A 23,195-nucleotide genomic window follows, 5' to 3' on the forward strand; every position below is an offset into this window, starting at 1 on the left:
TAATCTTGTGTGATCAGAATAGAGATTTGTAGTTAAGTCATCATGAAGCTGTTGATACTGGCTCTCATGAGGACCGCCACAGGAAAGGAAGACCCAGAGTTCCCTCTGCTGCAGAGGACAAGTTCATTATAGTTAACTGCACCTCAGATTGCAGCCCAAATAAATGCTTCACAGAATTCAAGTAACAGACACATCTCAACATCAAATGTTCAGAGGAGACTGTGAATCAGGCCTTCGTGGTTGAATTGCAAAGAAACCACTACTAAAGAACACCAATAACAAGAAGAGACTTGCTTGGGCCAAGAAACACAAGCAATGGACATTAGAATGGTGGAAATCTGCCCTTTGGTCTGGTGAGTCCAAATTTGAGATTTTTGGTTCCAACCACAGTGAGACGCAGAGTAGGTGAACGGATGATCTCCGCATGAGTGGTTCCCACCGTGAAGCATGGAGGAGTAGGTGTGATGGTGCTTTGTTGGTGACACTGTCCGTGATTTATTTAGAATTCAAGGCACACATAACCAGCATGGCTACCACAGCATTCTGCAGCGATAAACCATCCCATCTGGTTTGCGCTTAGTGGTACAATCATTTGTTTTTCAACAGGACAATGACCCAACACACCTCCAGGTTGGGTAAGCGCTATTTGACCAAGAAGGAGAGGGATTGGCCATACAAACGCTTCACACCGCGTGGCCGCTGCCACTCTAACCTGGTGGTCCCAGCGCGCACGACCCACGTGGAGTTCCAGGTCTCCGGCAGCCTCTGGAACTGCCGGTCTGCAGCCAACAAGGCTGAGTTCATCTCAGCCTATGCTACCCTCCAGTCCCTAGACTTCCTGGCGCTGACGGAAACATGGATTACCACAGATAACACTGCTACTCCTACTGCTCTCTCTTCGTCTCCCCACGTGTTCTCGCATACCCCTAGAGCATCGAGCCAGCGGGGTGGTGGCACTGGAATCCTCATCTCTCCCAAGTGGACATTCTCTCTTTCTCCCCTGCCCCATCTGTCTATCTCCTCATTTGAATTCCATGCTGTCACAGTTACCAGCCCTTTCAAGCTTAACATCCTTATCATTTATCGCCCTCCAGGTTCCCTTGGAGAGTTCATCAATGAGCTTGACGCCTTGATAAGTTCCTTTCCTGAGGATGGCTCACCTCTCACAGTTCTGGGTGACTTTAACCTCCCCACGTCTACCTTTGACTCATTCTTTCCTTCTTTCCACTCCTCTCCTCTTTTGACCTCACCCTCTCACCTTCCCCCCCCTACTCACAAGGCAGGCAATACGCTTGACCTCATCTTTACTAGATGCTGTTCTTCCACTAATCTCATTGCAACTCCCCTCCAAATCTCCGACCACTACCTTGTATCCTTTTCCCTCTTGCTCTCATCCAACACTTTTCACTCTGCCCCTACTCGGATGGTATTGCGCCGTCCCAACCTTCACTCTCTCTCTCCCGCTACTCTCTCCTCTTCCATCCTATCATCTCTTCCCTCTGCTCAAACCTTCTCCAACCTATCTCCTGATTCTGCCTCCTCAACCCTCCTCTCCTCCCTTTCTGCATCCTTTGATTTTCTCTGTCCCCTATCCTCCAGGCCGTCTCGGTCCTCCCCTCCTGCTCCGTGGCTCGACGACTCACAGCCAGAACAGGGCTCCGGGCAGCCGAGCGGAAATGGAGGAAAACTCGCCTCCCCTGCGGACCTGGCATCCTTTCACTCCCTCCTCTCTACATTCTCCTCTTCTGTCTCTGCTGCTAAAGCCACTTTCTACCACTCTAAGTTCCAAGCATCTGCCTCTAACCCTAGGAAGCTCTTTGCTACCTTCTCCTCCCTCCTGAATCCTCCTCCCCCTCCCCCCTCCTCCCTCTCTGCGGATGACTTCGTCAACCATTTTGAAAAGAAGGTTGACGATATCCGATCCTCGTTTGCTAAGTCAAACGACACCGCTGGTCCTGCTCACACTGCCCTACCCTGTGCTTTGACCTCTTTCTCCCCTCTCTCTCCAGATGAAATCTTGCGTCTTGTGACTGCCGGCCGCCCAACAACCTGCCCACTTGACCCTATCCCCTCCTCTCTTCTCCAGACCATTTCCGGAGACCTTCTCCCCTTCCTCACCTCGCTCATCAACTCATCCTTGACCGCTGGCTACGTCCCTTCCGTCTTCAAGAGAGCGAGAGTTGCACCCCTTCTGAAAAAACCTACACTCGATCCCTCCGATGTCAACAACTACAGACCAGTATCCCTTCTTTCTTTTCTCTCCAAAACTCTTGAACGTGCCGTCCTTGGCCAGCTCTCCTGCTATCTCTCTCAGAATGACCTTCTTGATCCTAATCAGTCAGGTTTCAAGACTGGGCATTCAACTGAGACTGCTCTTCTCTGTGTCACGGAGGCTCTTCGCACTGCTAAAGCTAACTTGGATTGCGTCCTACCTGACAGGTTGCTCCTACCAGGTGGCGTGGCGAGAATCTGTCTCCGCACCATGCGCTCTCACCACTGGTGTCCCCCAGGGCTCTGTTCTAGGCCCTCTCCTATTCTCGCTATACACCAAGTCACTTGGCTCTGTCATATCCTCACATGGTCTCTCCTATCATTGCTATGCAGACGACACACAATTAATCTTCTCCTTTCCCCCTTCTGATAACCAGGCGGTGAATCGCATCTCTGCATGTCTGTCAGACATATCAGTGTGGATGACGGATCACCAGCTCAAGCTGAACCTCGGCAAGACGGAGCTGCTCTTCCTCCCGGGGAAGGACTGCCCGTTCCATGATCTCGCCATCACGGTTGACAACTCCCTTGTGTCCTCCTCCCAGAGTGCTAAGAACCTTGGCGTGATCCTGGACAACACCCTGTTGTTCTCCACTAACATCAAGGCGGTGACCCGATCCTGTAGGTTCATGCTCTACAACATTCGCAGAGTACAACCCTGCCTTGCACAGGAAGCGGCGCAGGTCCTAATCCAGGCACTTGTCATCTCCCGTCTGGATTACTGCAACTCGCTGTTGGCTGGGCTCCCTGCCTGTGCCATTAAACCCCTACAACTCATCCAGAATGCCACAGCCCGTCTGGTGTTCAACCTTCCCAAGTTCTCTCACGTCACCCCGCTCCTCCGCTGGCTTCCAGTTGAAGCTCGCATCCGCTACAAGACCATGGTGATTGCCTACGGAGCTGTGAAGGGAACGGCACCTCCATACCTTCAGGCTCTGATCAGGCCCTACACCCAAACAAGGGCACTGCGTTCATCCACCTCTGGCCTGCTGGCCCCCCTACCTCTGAGGAAGCACAGTTCCCGCTCAGCCCAGTCAAAACTGTTCGCTGCTCTGGCACCCCAATGGTGGAACAAGCTCCCTCACGACGCCAGGGCAGCGGAGTCAATCACCACCTTCCGGAGACACCTGAAACCCCACCTCTTTAAGGAATACCTAGGATAGGATAAAGTAATCCTTCTAACCCCCCCCTTAAAAGATTTAGATGCACTATTGTAAAGTGGTTGTTCCACTGGATATCATAAGGTGAATGCACCAATTTCTAAGTCGCTCTGGATAAGAGCGTCTGCTAAATGACTTAAATGTAATGTAATGTAAATGATTGAGTGCTGCATCAGATGACCTGGCCTCCACAATCACCCTACCTCAACCCAATTGAGATAGTTTGGGATGAGTTGGACCACAGAGTGAAGGAAAAGCAGCCAACAAATGCTCAGCATATGTGGGAACTCCTTCAAGACTGTTGGAAAAGCATTCCAGGTGAAGCTGGTTGAGAGAATGCCAAGAGTGTGCAAAGATGTCATCAAGGCAAAGGGTGGCTACTTTGAAGAATCTAAAATCTAAAATATATTTAGATTTGTTTAACACTTTTTTGGTTACTACATGATTCCATATGTGTTATTTCATAGTTGTTATGTCTTTACTATTATTCTACCATGTAGAAAATAGTAAAAAGAAATAAACTTTTGACTGGTACTGTATATCACTACACAATACTAAACTAAATAAAGGTTAAATCCAACAAATGTTGCATAGCACTATATAGTGGATATGATGCTATTTGGGACACAAACATTGTTGGCATTTCCATGCAAGACCTATTTACAAGAAGAATGCATCTGTTTGATATTGCACAATTATATTGCCTTATATCAATAAGCCACATATGCAAAGTATACTGTATATGCATGCCTTTGTTTTCTTATGCACAATTTTACCCCTGTATAGATACAAGAAATCAGATGTGCACAGCATAATGCATCTGTTCGCACCAATCCACCATTTCCTTCCCATCATGAATAATAGGAGACAAACATGCTATGAATATACTGTACACCAGGGCTCTCCAACCCTGTTCCTGGAGAGCTACCATCCTGTAGTTTTTAGCCAAACCCTAATCTAGCACACTTGATGCTAATAATTACCTGATTGATAAGCTGAATCAAGTTAGTTACAACTGGGGTTGGAGCGTCAACCTACAGGAAGGTAGCTCTCCATGAGCAGAGTTGGAGAGCTCTGCTGTAAACAGTTTACTCTTTCCCTCTCGCTCTCTCTTCCACAGTCGATTCAGAGTTAGAACCCTGGCAGAACTCCCCACGGTGTGTGTGTGTGTGACAGCTAGCTAGGCCTTAGAAACAGCCTGATCTACACTGACAGTCTCTGACACACAACACACACCTCCCAACCAGCAGCAGGATACAAAGCAAACATCTCTACACACGCAGACACAGTCCACCCTTCTGCCTCTGCTTGTCAGGCAATGTCTGGGTATCCCCCTTTCTATGAACCGCTGGCAATCTCTCTCCAACTATGTAAGGGACTTCAGGGACGCTCTTCAAACAGTCCTCTACTGACTGACAGGCATGAGGCCAGCCCACCCACATCATCGAACACGTCTGAGGCTCCTTACAGGTGATGTGGCCCTTTATAGTGCACTACTTTTGACCAGGACCTAGAGAATAGGGTTCCATTTGGGACGCAACCCCCGAGATATTTAACATTTGCTTGTTCATTTTGTAAATTTTATTTCGGCTCCATCAGATGGCTGTGTTTGTGTGTGGCTCTCGTCTCCTATGCTGTAACAATGAGTGGCGCGTAAGTGAGTAAGTAACAGGAAAAATCCGGAGGTCACAGCTGGGTTGTGCTCTAGCCGAATGGAGGATTTTGGCCCTGTGCTGTGTGGGGGATTATCATTTGAAACATCAAATTGCCTTACATAACACATTGTAGTGCAGACGATAACACACTGTGGCTGTCCAGCAAAGAGCAGCTGTTGCGCAATCCATGTTTGACCTCGCGACACACACAGACAGAAACACGCACACAGCCTCCTCACACAATGTACAGGTATCTCCTGTGGGGTTAGCGTGGTGTGTGTTCCCATAGGGCTCCAAGTGGGTGGTGAGACAATGTGTGTGATCTGTGCAACCTTGAAATTGCGTAATTCCCTAGTGACCCAATGGTGCAGTCATAATGATGACAGAATACTTGTTCTAACAGATGAAAACAGGCAAAGAAAACACTCTCACACACTCATGATGTGGAAATATGTTGTGAATGCATCCATTTTTTCCTAATGGGTTGTGATTAAGGTGACAATGAGATACAGCAACGTAAACAAATCTTATTTTATTGATGAACAAAATAAATAAATAGAATTTAAAATAAATTAAATGGTTCAGTAAATTAGTAAAGTAATAAAAGTATGGGTAAAAATAATTGGTTTAAAGCAGACAGGCTTCAAGAGCAAATTGCTTGTCAAAGTCAACAAGGTGTTGGTAGAACGTTCTAGCATTGCTCAAATAGTAGTATTGATGCCGTGACTGAACTACTTTGAGACACCACAATTGTGATTTAAACTGTCGATTGTAATTGCTAGTCATTTAGATTTGGTGTTCCTATAATTGACATATGTTATCTTGTATAAAGCATGGAAAGAGATGTTTGCATTGGCTACACAAAATCAATACACTATAATAATACATACATAATGCAATACAGCATTTTTGTATTGCATTCTGCTGTTTTAGAGAGTACTGATTTGTGTATTTTGTATGCTGACCTTACAAAATGTATTTCCACATAAATTTACAATAAAGTTATCATATCATACTATTTGAATGGGAGTGTTACAGTTAAATGTGATGTACAGTTAACATTACAGATGATAAACATAGCTATAAGGACGGGTACATAGTTATATTGAACAACCCTTATTGCTATCTTTGATCTTGCCTTTGCATTGTGCCTGAAAAACGTAATAAAGCACCTTTTAAAAACATAGTTATTGACATTCAGTTAGCTGACATTCTGAGACTCTTCTTTCTCTTCTCTATCTTTCAGACCTGAGTTCAAATACTATTTGACATCATTCAAATACTGAGAGTTTGCTTTAGTCTGCATGGAGCCAGGTGGACGGGGTTTGCACAACTGAACTTTTCTATTGGTTCCAATGCAACAGGCAAGCTACACTACTTGGCCAAAAGGATGTGGACATCTGCTCGTCGAACATCTCATTTCAAACTCATGGGCATTAATATGGAGTTAGTCCCCCCTTTGCTGCTATAACAGTCTCCACTCTTCTGGGAAGGCTTTCCAATAGATGTTGGAACATTGCTGCGGTGACTTGCTTCCATTCAGCCACAAGAGCATTAGTTGGGTGATTATGCCTGGCTCGCAGTCAGTGTTCTAATTCATCCCAAAGGTGTTCAACAGGGTTGAGGTTGGGGCTCTGTGGAGGCCAGTCAATTTCTTCCACACTGATCTTGTCAAACCATTTCTGTATGGAACTCGCTTTGTGAATGGGGGCATTGCCATACTGAAACAGGAAAGGGCCTTCCCCAAACTGTTGCCATCAAGTTGTAAGCACAGAATCGTCTAGAATGTCATTGTATGCTGTAGCGGTAAGATTTCCCTTCACTGTAACTAAGGGGCCTAGCCTGAACCATAAAAAACAGCCCCAGCCCATTATTCCTCCTCCACCAAACTTTACAGTTGGCACTACGCATTTGGGCAGGTAGCGTTCGCCTGGCATCCCCAAACCCAGATTAGTCTGTCGGACTGCCAGATGGAGAAGCATGATTCATCACTCCAGAGAACGCGTTTTCACTGCTCCAATGGCGGCAAGCTTTACACCACTCCAACCGACAGTTGGCATTGCGCATGGTGATCTTAGGCTTGTGTGTGGCTGCTCGGCCATGGAAACCCATTTCATGAAGCTCCGGACAAACAGTTTTTGTGCTGATGTTGCTTCCAGAGGAAGTTTGGAACTCGGTAGTGAGTGTTGCAACCGAGAACAGATTACTTTTACGCACTACAGCTCTCGGCGGTCCTGTTCTGTGAACTTGTGTGGCCTACCACTTCGCTGAGCCATTGTTGCTCCTAGACATTTCCACTTCACAATAACAGCACTTACAGTTAACCGGGGTAGACTCTAGTTGGGCAGAAATTTGATGAACTGACTTGTTGGAACGGTGGCATCCTATGACGGTGCCACGTTGAAAGTCTATGTGCACTTCAGTAAGGCAATCTACTGCCAATGTTTGTCTATAGAGATTACATGGCAGTGCGCTTGATTTTATACACCTGTCAGCAATGGGTGTGGCTGAAATAGCTGAATCCACTAATTTGAAGGGGTTTCCAGATACTTTTGCATATATAGTGTAAGTCAAGCACAGAAATGATTGAAATTATTTCAAATAGTATTTGAACCTGGTCTGGTAGCTTTATGAACATCTGTTCTTACAATCTGTTCCTTTGGTGGGCTGCTTCCATAAAGATCATGGCTGAATCTCAAATGACATCCAAGTCCCGATATAGTCAACTACATTTGACCAGAGATCTATGGGGCTTACACACTATAAAAGCAATAGGGTGCCATTTGGGATGAAGCCAGTGTGATTTCAGTGTCCATCCTACTTCTACAGTATTCAAAAGGCCCATCCATATTACTTTGACTATAACCATGTACTATTATTAGTGACAATATTAAATGACATTACAGGCCCTTACTTGTAAAAAATGATACAACTTCATCTTGCCCTACTATGGGCTGATACTCAACATACAGGTCAACTGTAACAAATGTGGTAAATATATAAATATAAAATATATATATATATTTATTTATATTTATATTTCCGGGTCAGGTCTTGTATGATTAGACAAAAACTTCTGGCCCAAGTTATACAGATGTAGGATCTTAATTTGAGCCCGTTTGCTACAGCAGGAAAATAATCTTTCTGTAACAGGAAATGTGAATTATCATGTTCTCAGCAACAAGAGTGATCAAATTAAGATCCTATATCTGCTGGTTTGTATGGTTGAAATGCAACCATTAGTGATTGTTGAACAGTCGTGAAGACCTGCACTTTCACAAAAATTTTTACTATTAAAGATTGGTGTCTCCACATCTTGTGTTTTTTTTACTCTCTGTTGTATCACAAACTTTGTGCCAAATGTGTTGTACAGCCGTTGTACAACCTGAGTGTGTTTGGGGCCATACAGCCCACAGCCCTTCACATATCACCTCCTCTTTATTTTATGTTGATTTAAAGATGGTTGATTGACATGTGATGCCACCAATGGGGCGGCGTTCAGTGCTGGCTGCTAAGGACTCCATTGGGGCCTGTTTGCTCCACCTCCTCTGGCTGAGGAGCTTTCTGTTTTTCTGCACCTTCACTCGTACATCAAACACCTCCTGAATAGCATTCTTAAAACAGTGAAAGTTGTAGTCAATTAGTCCTGTGGGATAAAGACAAGATAGGATGAGATCAGTATTCAGACAGGACGAGCAGAGTTACCATAGCTATTAGATTGTTAAAATTACAAATTCATCTCGCTCTCACAATATCAATTATGAGCGAAAATATCCTACATTGTGAATCAGATAATATTTGCAATTGCAAGAAACACAAAATGATGTACTTAAATCTCTGTCTCATTAGCTTGTTAGCTTAAAGTTAGGTAAATACATGTTTAATGTATCTGTAAAATTATCAAAGCCTAGCCATCTCTAATTATTTAGATAGTCAAATATGCAAGTTTGGAGCAATGCTATTTACATGAGAGGTTTTTATTTTATATCACTGAATTTGAAGATAAGCTAAATATAACATTGTTGAGTGGTAATTGTCTAAAGAGTTGAAAGTGTCAAAACGCTTATAAAGACTGAAATATTATTTTACAATTCAAGGGAATAGTATGCAGATGCTATGGGCTCATACATGCTTTGAAGACAACTTTTACCCCCATTCTTCCAAAGTTTTGGAGTTTGTAAAAGTATTTGAAACCGCAGGTGAAACAATGCACGATGCGACCTTGAATAATATCACATGTATGATTTGACCTGTTGTAATAACCACTGAAGTTAATGCATACATTCTACATAATAATAAGGTAATTAATGTAACCTTCATCATTGTTGGCCTATTGTTATTTTGGCGAAAAGAGGATATTTTGTGACTCGTTGACAAACAGTTTACCAGATGTAAGAAGCTTCCATGCTTTTGTTCTGCTGACAAATATGATATGGGGAAAGACTTATCAATGCCAATGGAAATGTTAAAATGTAACACATAAAAAAAGTCGAAGACCATACTGTTGAATAAAAATACACACAATAAAAAACAGGAAATACACAACCCTGCACTGACTTCGCTGTCAGCCTCCTAAACTCTCAATTCCGAGACTGCTATATGAGTCTGATAAATACAACTTGAAAATGACTGTTCCCATAGTTTGGGTGCCATGCCTTCCCATGTACTGTACAAAGAGAACACTATGAATGCCTATTATCACAAGTGGTGTGTCATCTGTCGTCCAATCTCTTAGCTGCCGCAGACAGCCAAGGCTCAATCTAACAAGCCGGGAGGAATTGACAAGTTCACAAGTTAAAAGGAAGATGAGAGCCTTTGATCATCGGTGCCAAGGTAACCACACTCTTCTCTTTAAGAGATAGGAGAGAGAGAGAGAGAGCGCGAGAGAGAGCGAGAGCAAAGTGGCTATGGAATAATAGGCTTTCCATTGCAATTTATATTAATTACTTATGTGTTTATCTGTTAACTGAGCGTAAGAAGGGATACTGTATTTAGTCCCTGGACAATACAGCTTTTTGCTTTACATTGTCATCATATTAATTATGTTCTGCCATCTGTCAATTAATCCATATCACTGTGCTCATCACAGATCACACAACATGCTAGCAGCGGCTGGAGCATAAATATTTCAATCCTGGTTAGTCGTTAGCCTTTGGAAGCATGCTATTTAGAGTAGCAGGTGGTCTAGTATCAGCAGGTATTCAGTACAGCACTTGTGGATCCATGTCATGTCTGGTCGTCGTGATATCTGAATATGCGCATGTAGCTTTGCTAACTCTGACCTTGGCATAAATCATGCATTAATGTAACTCAGATTTTTGAATAAATCATGCATTGATTTAACTCAGATTTTTGAATAAATCATGCATTGGTGTTAACAGGAGATATGCGTGACATTTCATGGAAAATCTTTTGTAGTGACAACGACACATCCAAAAACTAGATATGTAACATAAAACTTTGTGTTAGTACAAGCACATAACACCCAAAGTTAGAATTCATCCCTATAAAGTCACAGCACATTCTCCTATAAGGCTAGGGGTTCTTCTTGGACCAGGTTGGGTCCTGGTCAAAAGCAGTGCACTTTAAAGGGAATAGGGTTCCATTTGGGATAAAGACTGACTCTCGCTCACCTTTCCTCTCGAAGCTCTCATCCTTAACTCTCTCACCTTTCTTCTCGAAGCTCTCCTCCCTAACTCTCACTTACCTTTCCTCCTTAACTCTCTCCCCTTTCCTCTCAAAGCTCTCCTCCCTAACACTTTCTCACCTAGCTCTCCTCCCTAACTCTCTCTCACCTTTTCTCTCGAAGCTCTCCTCCCTAACTCTGTTACCTTTCTTCTCAAAGTTCTCCTCCCTAACTCTCTCACCTTTCCTCTTGAAGCTCTCCTCCCTAACTCTCTGTTACCTTTCTTCTCAAAGTTATCCTCCCTAACTCTCTCACCTTTCCTCTTGAAGCTCTCCTCCCTAACTCTCTTACCTTTCCTCTCAAAGCTCTCCTCTCGGAGGAAGCAGACCAGAGCCAGGAACTTGGTGACCTCCTTCAGGTACATGACGGTGGTGTTGTTCAGGTGGATGATGGCCATGGACTCTTTATCATAGGGCTGACCTGCCTTTTCCTCCGTCAGCCTGGGAGAGAGGGATAAGAACAAGGGGATGAGAGAGGGAAGAGAGCGAGGGATGAGAGAGGGAAGAGAACCAGGGATGAGAGAGGGACGAGAACCAGGGAAGAGTGAGTGATATAGGGTGTACCTGCTTCGTCCCACATTAGCCTGGGAGAGAGGGATGAGAACGAGGGGATGAGAGCGAGAAGATAAAGGTTGAGATAGTGAGATTTAGGCTAGAATTCATTCAAAGTAGAAAAGGAGGGTGGTATGCACATCCTAAACTTAGGAATACCAGTACTGGGATTAAAATGAATACAGAGATAAAGGAAACACTGCTGTTGTTGGTTTAATAATGTATTTTGTTTGTGCTTTTACATTGTCGGCCAATGAACTGAAGGAGCAGTTCAAGTCAATGAATATTCAATAGACCCCTCATCTTCAACTCTGGAACTCGAAGCCAGTTCCACTGCATTTTTTTTCATTCTTTCCCTCTAAATCAGAGACCAACTTAGACCTGGAACACCAGGTGGATGCAATTAATTAACAGGTAGAACAGAAAACCAGCAGGCTCCGGACCTCGTAGGGTAAGAGTTTTTTTAAACCTTTTTTTTTACCTTTTAAATTATTTTTTATTCTGTTCGAAATAAAGCCTATTTCCCGTTCCTTTCCCCAAGTTCTCTTCTCTGTTCTCTTTAGGGACTGTTCATTCTCATGGACTCACTGTAGTATCGTGTAAAATCATACAATAAGAACTACTCTTTAAAATTGTTCTAACTTCTGAAACTGGGTTATTCTTGTTAGTTTGGAGAGATGATGATGACTTAGAGTGAGGGCATATAATCTCTCTCTTTGTTAACCAAAGAACAAGTAATAAGGTCATGTACTGTAGCCCCCCACACTGTTTTTAAATAAATATTTCTAGGAATGAAGGCAACACATGTATGGCTAAACTCATTTAGCTCATTTAACAGATATTATCCAGAGCAACTAACAATAAGTGCAACCACATAGCAAAATCTTTGCAAGTAAAACCTTCACAATAGCCACCATCTGCATAATCAGTGATAACAGTCAATTAAAAACAAGTAGAAGAGTTAAGGCATCCATCTTGATTTATTCACTGAGAAAGTCAATGGCATACTGTAGCAGCAGCAGTTATAAGTCAGAGTTGATAGCCTATAGGTTGAATAACGTAGGACAAAGAAAAGGAAAAACCAAGGAGGCCAAGAAACAAAAATATACAGAATTTAATCCATGGTCAAAAAAATGTAAGTTGCTAGAGCAAAGTGCTAAACAAAAAAAATCACTTTTGCACCTTTTGTTATCATTTCGAGCATACATTAAATTAAGTATATTTTTGCATCTTGCCTCCTTGGTTTTTCCTTTTTTATGGTTTGAGTGCGAGTACTTACATAACTCTACAGATATGTGTTCTCCCACACACCGGCAAACATCCATATTAAACTGAGCACAAACCCTCACACTGGCTTTCCCTGAGATGATATAGAGACACAAATAATCTACTGTATATTCCTACATGCATTAAAATTACAAAGTACATGTGTACCTGTGTCCCCTCTGCCAACACCATCTAGTACGTAAGATAAAAAGCTGTGCTATGTAACAGATGCCGGATCAAATGGTAATTATCAAAATGAATAAAATCTGAAACCTAATCCCATGCTTTCAGGAGCTTTGGGGAGGGGAGTGCATTGACATAAGGTCTGCAAACCAAGAATAGTTTCTCACTGCATGTCACTGGGGAGGAAAACAACGCAAAAAACATGTACAGTTTCACATGGAGTCATAATTTGTGAAAAGAAAAAAAGGATAACCCCAACCAAGAAAGACCCTTTCAAAGAAGGACCTACTTGCAATAACTGTGATGTGTGGTTGTTTTCCCTTACTAGTTGAATGCACTGACTGTAAGTCTCTCTGGATAAGAGCATCTGATAAATGACTAAAATGTCAAATGTAATTACTAGGAAAAGAAGCAGACATTCAATCTGTTGGTCAGGGGAGTGCGTCATTAACTGAATGTGGTGAAAAAATCCTTGCTTAAACCTCTAAATAATGTTAATAGCCCAGCCGTTTTGTCATGGGTCTGCATCCCAAATAACACCCTTTTCCCTACATAGTATATACACTATATAGGGAATAGGGTGCCATTTGGGAAGCAACCCATGATAATGATGTTCAAACTTCATGTGAGTAATCCCAGTATTTGGAGGAGAGTTAAATCAACCGGTCCAGTGAAACCTCAAGAGCCATGATTGGAGCACAATTTGCATGCCTTGATCACTCACACACAATTACCCACCTACAAGAACATTCATACCCCTTGACATTTTGTTGCGTTACATGTTCATAAGGACAAACTGTTTTTAGAAATGTTTCCAAATGTATTGAAAATGAAATACAGAAATATCTCATTTACATAAGTATTCACACCCTTGAGTCAATACATGTACAGCTGTGAGTCTTTCTGGGTAAGTCTCTAAGAGCTTTTCACACCTGGATTTTACAATATTTGTACATTATTGTTTTTTAAACTCTTCAAGTTCCGTCAAGTTGGTTGTTGATCATTGCTAGACAGCCATTTTCAAGTCTTGCCATAGATTTTCAAGCTGATTTAAGTCAAAACTTTAAGTCAAAACTCTAACTAGGCCACTTTTTTAAAATTACATTTAACTAGGCAAGTAAGTTAACAACAAATGTACATTTACAATGACAGCCTACCCCAGCCAAACCGCCACCCTATGGGACTCCCAATCACGGCCGGATGTGATACAGCCTGGATTTGAACCAGGAACTGTAGTGACCCCTCTTGCACTGAGATGCAGTGCCTTAGACCGCTGCGCCACTCAGGAGCCCAAGTAACTGTAGTGTTTATTTGGCCTTGTGTTTTAGGTTATTGTCCTGCTGAATTTGTCTCCCAGTGTCTGTTGGAAAGCAGACTGAACCAAATCGTCTCGGATTTTGCCTGTGCTTAGCTCTATTCCATTTATTTTTATCCCCAAAAACTCCCTAGTCCTTGTTGATGACAAGCATACCCATAACATGATGCAGCCACTACAATGCTTGAAAATATGAAGAGTGGTAGTCAGTGATGTGTTGTGTTAGATTTGCCCCAAACATAATGCTTTGTATTCAGGACATAAAGTTTTTAGCAGTTTTACATTTTTTGCAGTTATACTTTTGTGCCTTATTGCAAACAGGATGCATGTTTTGGAATATTTTTTATTCTGTACAGGCTTCCTTGTTTTCACTCATTTAGGTTAGTATTGTGGAGTAACAACACTGAACAAAAATATAAACGCAACGTTGGCCCCATGTTTCATGAGCTGAAATAAAAGATCCCTGAAATGTTCCACACGCACAAACAGCTTATTTCTCTCATTTTTTGTGCAAACATTTGTTTACATCTCTGTTAGTGAGCATTTTATCGATGGCAATTTGAATGCAGAAAAATACGGCGATGAGATCCTGAGGCCCATTGTGAGGCCTATTTTTTTTTAAGGTATCTATGACCAACAGATGCATATCTGTATTCTATGTGAAATCCATAGATTAGGGCCTAATGAATGTATTTCAATTGACTGATTTCCTCATATGAACTGTAACTCAGTAAAATCAATTAAATTGTTGCATTTTGAATTTATATTTTTGTTCAGTATACAATGTTGATCCATCCTCAGTCTCCTATCACAGCCATTCATCTCTGTAGCTGTTTTAAAGTCACCATTGGCCTCATTGTGAAATCCCTGAGTGGTTTCCTTCCTCTCCGGCAAGTGAGTTAGGAAGGACGCATGTATCTTTGTAATGATTGGATGCATTGATACACCATCCAAAGTGTAATAATTACTTCACCATGCTCAAAATGATATTCAATGTTTGCTTTTTTTATTTTTACCCATCTACCAATAGGTACCCAAAGACCAGGCATTGGAAAACCTCCCTGGTCTTTGTGGTTGAATCAGTGTTTGAAATTCACTGCTCGACTAAGGGACCTTACAGACAATTGGATGTATGGAGTACAGATATGAGGTAGTCATGTTAAACACTATTATTGCACACAGAGTCCATGTAACTTATTATGTGACTTGTTAATAAGCAAATGTTTACTCCTGAACTTATTTAGGCTTGCCATAACAAAGGGGTTGAATACTTATTGACTCAAAACATTTCAGCTTTAAATTTGTAATGAATTCGTAATTTAAAAAAAATTAAAAATCCACTTTGACATTATGGGGTATTGTGTGTAAACCAGTGACACAATTTATAACTGAGGTTGTAACACAACAAAATGTGGAAAAAGTCATTGGGTGTGAATACTTTCTGAAGTCACTGTACACACACGTCCCCCCTTGGAAAAGATCTCAGAGTCTGTGCAGTCTTCCAGACTTATATACGGTGAGAGCTCATCTCATCTAGAGTGTTGTACCCTGAGGCGTAAACACAGTCAACAGCCTTCCCCAGCTCAGCCCTCCTAAACCCCAGCGTGGCATATCTCCATCCCATCCCAACCCACAGCTGCAGTGCCCAGGGTAAGGCCTCGGCCTATATCCCCAGCCCCAGCAGCAGCCTCCCTGCCAGGGCACAGCAGCCCAACGAAGGCACATCAGACCTGGTTCATATTGGGTCAACAGACCCAGAGGGAGCTCACGTTACCACATGGCTTACCTCGGCTGGCTTGTTAACTACCGTCCTCTCATGGCTATGAGGAAGGTTCTACGACAGTCAGCCTGATGGCCAGAACAGGAGGACAGGACATGGCAGGACAGGAGGTGTGTGTGTGTGCGCGTGTGGGTGTGTTCAGGGCTAGGGTGAACACTGAGGAGACATAAAACGGATGATCACCTGCTGTGTTTGTCAGGTTTTGATGCAATAGAGCTCCCTGACAGGCAGCCAGGTGGAAGGAGAAGAGAGGTGTTTGCAAAGCAAAGCAGAACTCTTGAGTGCACCACACCGTGCTTAAAAGGCTCAACTTAAAAGGATACACTTGTGTGCCTTCCGTGTTGAGCACCACCTACATTACCATATGAACTCTCTATGTAAATAAACTCAGAGTGCAAATACGTGTTTGTTTTTTTACTTGCAATGACTGTGATGTGGTGGTCTTAACTGCCTTCATTTAATCGACTAACCTTAAGTCACTCTGGATAAGAACGTCTGCTAAACAACTTTGAAGTGAAAGTAAATGTTTTTTTATTTCCCCCAATATCAATAAAGGCTAGATTTCGAGAATATAAATTTCAACTGCGAATGCAGCTATTCGTGAGAGGAATAACGTCGATGAAGGTGTGCTTGTCCTCATGATTTCTTAATTTGTGTGTGTGTGTGTGTGTGTGTGCTTGTGTGTGAAAGAGAATAACTATCTACTAAAACAGACTGGGAACTCAGATTAGGATCTAATTAGTGTCTCAGCTGGAGTGAAATTGAACAGAGACACAGTGGGTATGAAGAACAGGATTCACACAGACTCTGTTCTGAGAGCAAAGTGTTTGCTAAATTACAATTTTATTACCAGAACTGGGCTGGAACAAAACCCTGCACAGCCTGTGGGTCCCCAGGACCAGAACTGAAGGGCCCTGCCTGGTGAGAAGGTCTGATTGAGACGGTGAGACTCAAGACAATAACATCTTTGTTGGTCCATTATACTCAGGATACAACAGAAATGTGTTGGTTTTTTTCCGGCACAGTACCTCCACGCAACTTTCAACTCACCCGTAGATGCAGGAGATGTCTATGACCACATCGATCATGTCGCAGCACAGCTCGTAGGTCTGCATGTCCACAGGACTGCTGTCTGTAGCGATGTAGATCTTACTGACCACGTCAAACAGAAAGGCCTTCTCTATGCCCGAGTTCTGAAAGTACACGGAGAGAGATGACACACTACACTTAGAAAACGCATAATAGAGCAAACACACCAGAGCGATTAGAAGCAGCAGGTGGGCACGCTATCGTCTCCGACTAGAATATCATCCATCAATTTCCTGACGATTCTACATGTTGAACTGCCACAGTTCGCCGCCACCCAGCAGGTGATCCCTAAAACACTGAAGCCACCCGCTGCTTTTTAACAGTTCATCATTCTGCTGTGTTTTCTCTCCGACATTCGACACTTGACTACCTCACACAGGGGAAAAAGAAAGCAAGGATGGGGCAAAAACTAAACTGGAGATGCTCTACTTTCTAAGAACTCAAAACAGCAGGGAGGGATATATTTTGGCAAGACCAAAAAGCCCTGTAGAGGAACTAACGAGTGAGGTTGAGAGCCATGGTGTATGCTCGCCAGGGGGGCCAAGGGGGGCAGGGAGGACCAAAGTTAAGTAAATCAAAGAAGAGAAAGTAGAGAGCACCGAGCACCAACCAGGGATATGAAAAGGATTGCGTCCTAAATAGCCCCCTATGACCTATATAGTGCACTACTTTTGACTAGGGCCCATTCAAAAGTAGTGCCGTATATAAAGAATAGGGTGCCATTTGGGACGGAACCAAGAACTCCAGAGCACTAGGGGTCGGTGGTGGGAAAAGGACTCCAACAGAGTCTACACTTTGAAGATATAGCACTAACACAGTCATCTGGGTCTCCCTCTCCTCTGTGAATATTAGATCACTGGAAACAATTTACATAAGCAGAGGGAGTGAGGCAGAGAGAAAGAGAGAGATAGAGAGGCTTGTTTATTTCACTTTTGTTTATTATCTATTTCACGTGCTTTGGCAATGTAAACATGTTTCCCATGCCAATAAAGCCTTTTGAATTGAATTGGGAGAGCGAGAGAATGAAAGAGCACTTACTTGAAAGCTTGGAAATAATGCTTCAAAGCCAAGGTTTTCATACATTCTTCCCATTAACTAAAATCTCCCAAAAATATATATGTCCCATATGGCTTTTGAACCTTCTTTCCATATGCCGATAATGCATCTTAGATACAGTACTAATATATGGTCAGCAAGAGATTACTGATGTTTGATGAGGTAAAGTGTCTTCTGTATGATCTGTGTTGACACTGAATGACAGGTATTCGCTCTTCTCACTCCTACTTTGATGACCAGTTGATGCAATTGATTGGCTAGTCTACTCATCTGGTTTTACAAGTCTACATCACTCTGGGACGAATCCTAACATACTTGTCTTTCTTGCACTCACTTGTTTTTCTTCCTGGCACTGATTCCGCTATTTTGAAGAAGTCTACTTGGACTGACGCTGATATGTGGTTATTTTTTACTAACTTAGTTGAATGCACTGACTGTATGTCTCTCTGGATAATAGTGTCTGCTGAATGAATTAAATTGTCATTGTAAAGGTAGATTTGCACACATAGAGTAACTTCAATCTTCAGGCATACTGTACAGCGCCTATCATAAGTATTCACCCCCCTTGGATTGATTCACTTTTTATTGTCTTACAAAGTGGGTTTAAAATGTAGAAGATTGTTGACAAAAAATGACAATCTACACAAATTCTAAAATGTATGAAAAATAAAACACGAATATACCTTGATTAGATAAGTATTCACCCCTGAGTCAATACATGTTAGAATCACCTTTGGCAGTGATTACAGCTGTGAGTCTTCTTGGGTAAGTCTAAGAGCTTTGCACACCTGGATTGTGCAATATTTGCAGATTATTATTTTCAAAATTCTTCAAGCTCTGTCAAAGTGTGGGTATCATGGCTAGATGTTAAATGTTCAAGTCTTGCCATAGATTTTCAAGCAGATGTACTGTAAGTCAAAACTGTAATTTGGTCACTCAGGAACATTCACAGTCTTCTTGGCAAGCAACTCCAGTGTAGATTTGGCCTTGTGTTGTAGGTTATTGTCCTGCTGAAAGATGAATTCCACTCCCAGTGTCTGAGGTAAAACAGACTGAAGGTTTTCCTCTAGGATTTTGACTGTGCTTAGCTCCATCCTGCTTCTTTTTATCCTGAAAAACACCCCAGTCTTTGCTGATGTCAGGCATACCCTAGTCTCGCGTTGCCATACCTCCAAAATCACATTGTTGTCACGCCTCCCTTGGAGGTATGGAGAATATTGTATTGCAAAAACGGTTTGAATAGTCCTCTGGCAAGATTATGATTGGATGTTACATTTCAAGAACTCTCCCCCCACATGCCGTAGAAGGAGAGCTGTATGTTATGTGCATTACTGGGTAACTGTTACCTATGCTAGTTTCAAGTGCTAGTTTTTAAGTTATCAAGTGTGGCCGACAGACTGCGATGTATATTTATTCAAACTGAAAGTGGATTACACTGATGAAGTCAAACAGCACAACATGTTCTAAACCTCTCTGGTGACAAACACTTTTTTCCTTCTGTCCACTGTCCTTCTGTCTCTATTCATCCTGTCCACATGGCTGTGCTCAGCTACCACTGAAAATATCTTGAAGATTGCCCATTATTGGGAGAACCTATTCAAGTAAGTAAATACAGTGGGAAAACCTATTCAAGTAAGTAAATACATTTTTCAAATGTTAAGAAATGATGTATTAATAGCCAGCTACTGTAAAAAATATAATGTACTTGTCACAGTAAATTACTGTACAGTAACATGCTGTATAAACTGAATACAATAGTTTACCGTACATTGTATTTGTGAATATTCAAAATATAATGTCACAAAAAAAAGCACATGGCGCCAAAAAAAAAATCAAAGCACATCCTCAGAATCAAGAGTGAAACCATTTTTGCTAATTATTATTATAAATTAAATATTTTATTCTTAGTTAATTGGTACCTGTTTAGTTATTTTACATGCATTGCTTTGTTTTTGGCCTTGCCATTTTATATTATAGAACAAATATAAAATCAGAAAATGGTTGGTCTAAAGGCATCTTACATACAGGCTCCTACAGTATCACCAGGTCCAATTAACTAGAGCGCCATCTTTACCCATAACTCCATACTACAAGTAAACCCAAATGTATCCTCGAAGTGTCACAATAAGAATAGGGAGATTCCATATACAGTGCCTTCAGAGAGTACAGTATACACACCCCTTGACTTTTTCCACATTTTGCTGTGTTCCAGCCTGAATTTAAAATGTATTAAATTAGAGCTTTTTTTTGTCACTGGCCTATACACAATACCCCATAATGTCAAAGTGGAATTATGTATTTTTTTTATTTTTACAAATTAAATAAAAATGAACAGCTGAAATGGTCTTGAGTCAATAAGTATTCAACCCCCTTGTTAATGGCAAGCCTAACTAAGTTCAGGAGTAAAAATGTGCTCAACAAGTCACATAATAAGTTGCATTATTTTTAAATGACAACCTGATCTCTGTACCCCACACATATAAGTATATGTAAGGGCCCTTAGTCAAGCAGTGAATTTCAGACACATATTCAACCACAAAGAACAGGTAGGTTTTCCAATGCCTCGCAAAGATGGGCACTTATATGTAGATAGGTAAAAATAAAAAAAGCACACAGTAAATATCTCTTTGAGCATGGTGAAGTTATAAATTACACTTTGGATGGTGAATAAATACACCCATTTACTGCAAAGATAGGGATCAGGGACTTCACCATGAGGACAACGGCGAATGTAAAACAGTTACAGAGTTTAATCCTAAAGACTTTATTGACGCACCAGTGCATCAATTCGAAGTAACATAAAAAAAATCCCCATCAAAATCTGTCAGTTTAAGCTAGAGATATCCTTCTCAATCCGCCGCATCCGCCTATGTCGGCCTTCAGCATCTACGGTGGAAGGTGGCTGAGCCACAGTGGTGTTGTCAGACTATGAAGCAGCCCAGAATTTGGTCTACTCACGAAAACATCTGTCGCGTCTGAACGGTTTGGCCTACAAAATGTATATGACCACTCTATGGAAAGATGAAAAGACGACCCACAAGTGTCACGGGACTCGTCTGAAGGTAACCCATACAAATTCATGGAAGTATGGAGGTAGTTTTTTGGCAACAAATTAAGGGGTTAAATGTGTCCAAAATAACAAAAATATTTCCTGATCTTTCTTATATCTCCTAGACATAGAACAAACACTTCAAAACCTTATTCCTTACAAAAAAAATACTGTCTTTATTTAGCAATTTATGAATGTGTTATTCAATGCATTTCTATGGGCTATAGTAGTAATGACCCCACCCCCCCAAAAAAGAAATGTGCACATTTGGGGATTTGATAGTATTTCTGATCGCCTTAACTCACCACCACTGTGGAAATTCCCAAAGTGATTTTTTCTTCACCTCAAACAGAAAGTTAAAAAAGTCTGTTTTAGCATCCATTGAGAATGACAATAGTTCCTCAACGTTGCCTATTTGAAAAATCTTTCCATCTCTCTTTCGATAACAGCTCAGCGTGAAAAAAATGTCATGCTCTGATCCGGTGGAAACGTCATAAAATAAGCCTACCTGATTACTTCTTATCCCTTGCGCAAATAGCCTACAGCTATGTCTGTCTGGAGCTCACTGGAGCAGGAAACTCTGAGAGCCCAGAAAATGTTATACAATGTTGCAATTTTTCTAGAACAATCTTCAGGCTGTACTCAAGGTAATAGTTGATAGAATGTTTAGACATTACTCCAAAAAGTACGATCTTTGTCCCCATGTGCAGTTGCAAACCGTAGTCTGGCTTTTTTTATGGCGGTTTTGGAGCAGTGGCTTCTTCCTTGCTGAGTGGCCTTTCAGGTTATGTTGATATAGGAATTATTTTACTGTGGATATAGATACTTTCATACCGGTTTCCTCCAGCATCTTCACAAGGTCCTTTGCAGTTGTTCTGGGATTGATTTGCACTTTTCGCACCAAAGTACGTTCATCTCTAGGAGACAGAATGCGTCTCCTTCCTGTGCGATATGATGGCTGCGTGGTCCCATGGTGTTTATACTTGCGTACTATTGTTTGTACAGATGAAAGTGGTACCTTCAGGCCTTTGGAAATTGCTCCCAAGGATGAACCAGACTTGTGGAGGTCTACAATTCTTTTCTGAGGACTTGGCTGATTGTTTTTGATTTTCCCATGATGTCAAGCGAAGAGGCACTGAAGGTAGGCCTTGAAATGCATCCACAGGTACACCTCCAATTGACTCAAATGATGTCAATTAGCCTATCAGAAGCTTCTAAAGCCATGACATCATTTTCTGGAATTTTCAAAGCTGTTTAAAGGCACAGTCAACTTAGTGTATGTAAACTTCTGACCCACTGGAATTGTGATACAGCGAATTATAAGTGAAATAATCTGTCTGTAAACAATTGTTGGAAAAATTACTTGTGTCATGCACAAAGTAGATATCCTAACCAACTTGCCAAAACTATAGTTTGTTAACAAGAAATTTGTGGAGTGGTTGAAAAACAAGTTTTAATGACTCCAAACTAAGTGTATGTAAATTTCCGACTTCAACTGTATATACCTAAAGGGGTCTTAAAATTAATGGTATGACCATGGTATGACCATCTTAAAACAATTCCATATGTTAGCTTCGTTACTTCACATTACTAACCTAATTGACACTGTTACGTCCTGACCAGTATAAGGGTTATTTGTTATTGTAGTTTGGTCAGGACGTGGCAGAGGGTATTTGTTTTATGTGGTTCGGGGTGGTGGTTTATTTAGTAGGGCGTTTGATTTATTATTTCCGGGTTTTTGGGTAATGTTCTATGTTTGTATTTCTATGTGGTCTCTGGTCTTTTGTATTTCTATGTCTGGGTTATTGGGGTTGGACTCTCAATTGGAGGCAGGTGTTTTCTCGTTGCCTCTAATTGGGAGTCCTATATATGGGTATGTGTTTGGTTTAGTGTTTGTGGGAGATTGTTTCTTGTTTTGCGTGTGTGAGCATGACAAGACTGTTTTGTTGATCGTTCGTTCTTCTTTTGTTATTTTGGTGTTTTCTTGGTTAAAATAAAATACAAGATGAGCATCCACATTCCTGCTGCGTTTTGGTCCTCCATTCCAGACGACAACCGTTACAGACACAGTGAAAAGAAGGAAGCCTGTACAGAATACCAATATTCCAAAACATGCATCCTGCTTGCAACAAGG

At 41.8% G+C, this 23,195-nt stretch overlaps 1 protein-coding gene across 1 annotated transcript in view; it reads right to left on the reverse strand.

Moving 5' to 3' along the window:
- Positions 1 to 7,133: 7,133 nt before the first annotated feature.
- rragd (ras-related GTP binding D) overlaps positions 7,134 to 23,195 on the reverse strand; it is a 38,167-nt gene continuing 22,105 nt past the window's right edge. The window contains exons 6-8 of the mRNA XM_014195134.2: positions 16,918 to 17,060; positions 11,064 to 11,212; positions 7,134 to 8,732 (exon numbers count right to left, since the gene is read on the reverse strand). Of these exons, the coding sequence (XP_014050609.1) occupies positions 8,530 to 8,732; positions 11,064 to 11,212; positions 16,918 to 17,060 (495 nt within the window). The 3' untranslated portion in view covers positions 7,134 to 8,529. The remainder of the gene's footprint in view (positions 8,733 to 11,063; positions 11,213 to 16,917; positions 17,061 to 23,195) is intronic.

Source organism: Salmo salar, chromosome ssa01, assembly GCF_905237065.1.
Source record: "Salmo salar chromosome ssa01, Ssal_v3.1, whole genome shotgun sequence".
Lineage (NCBI taxonomy): Eukaryota > Metazoa > Chordata > Actinopteri > Salmoniformes > Salmonidae > Salmo > Salmo salar.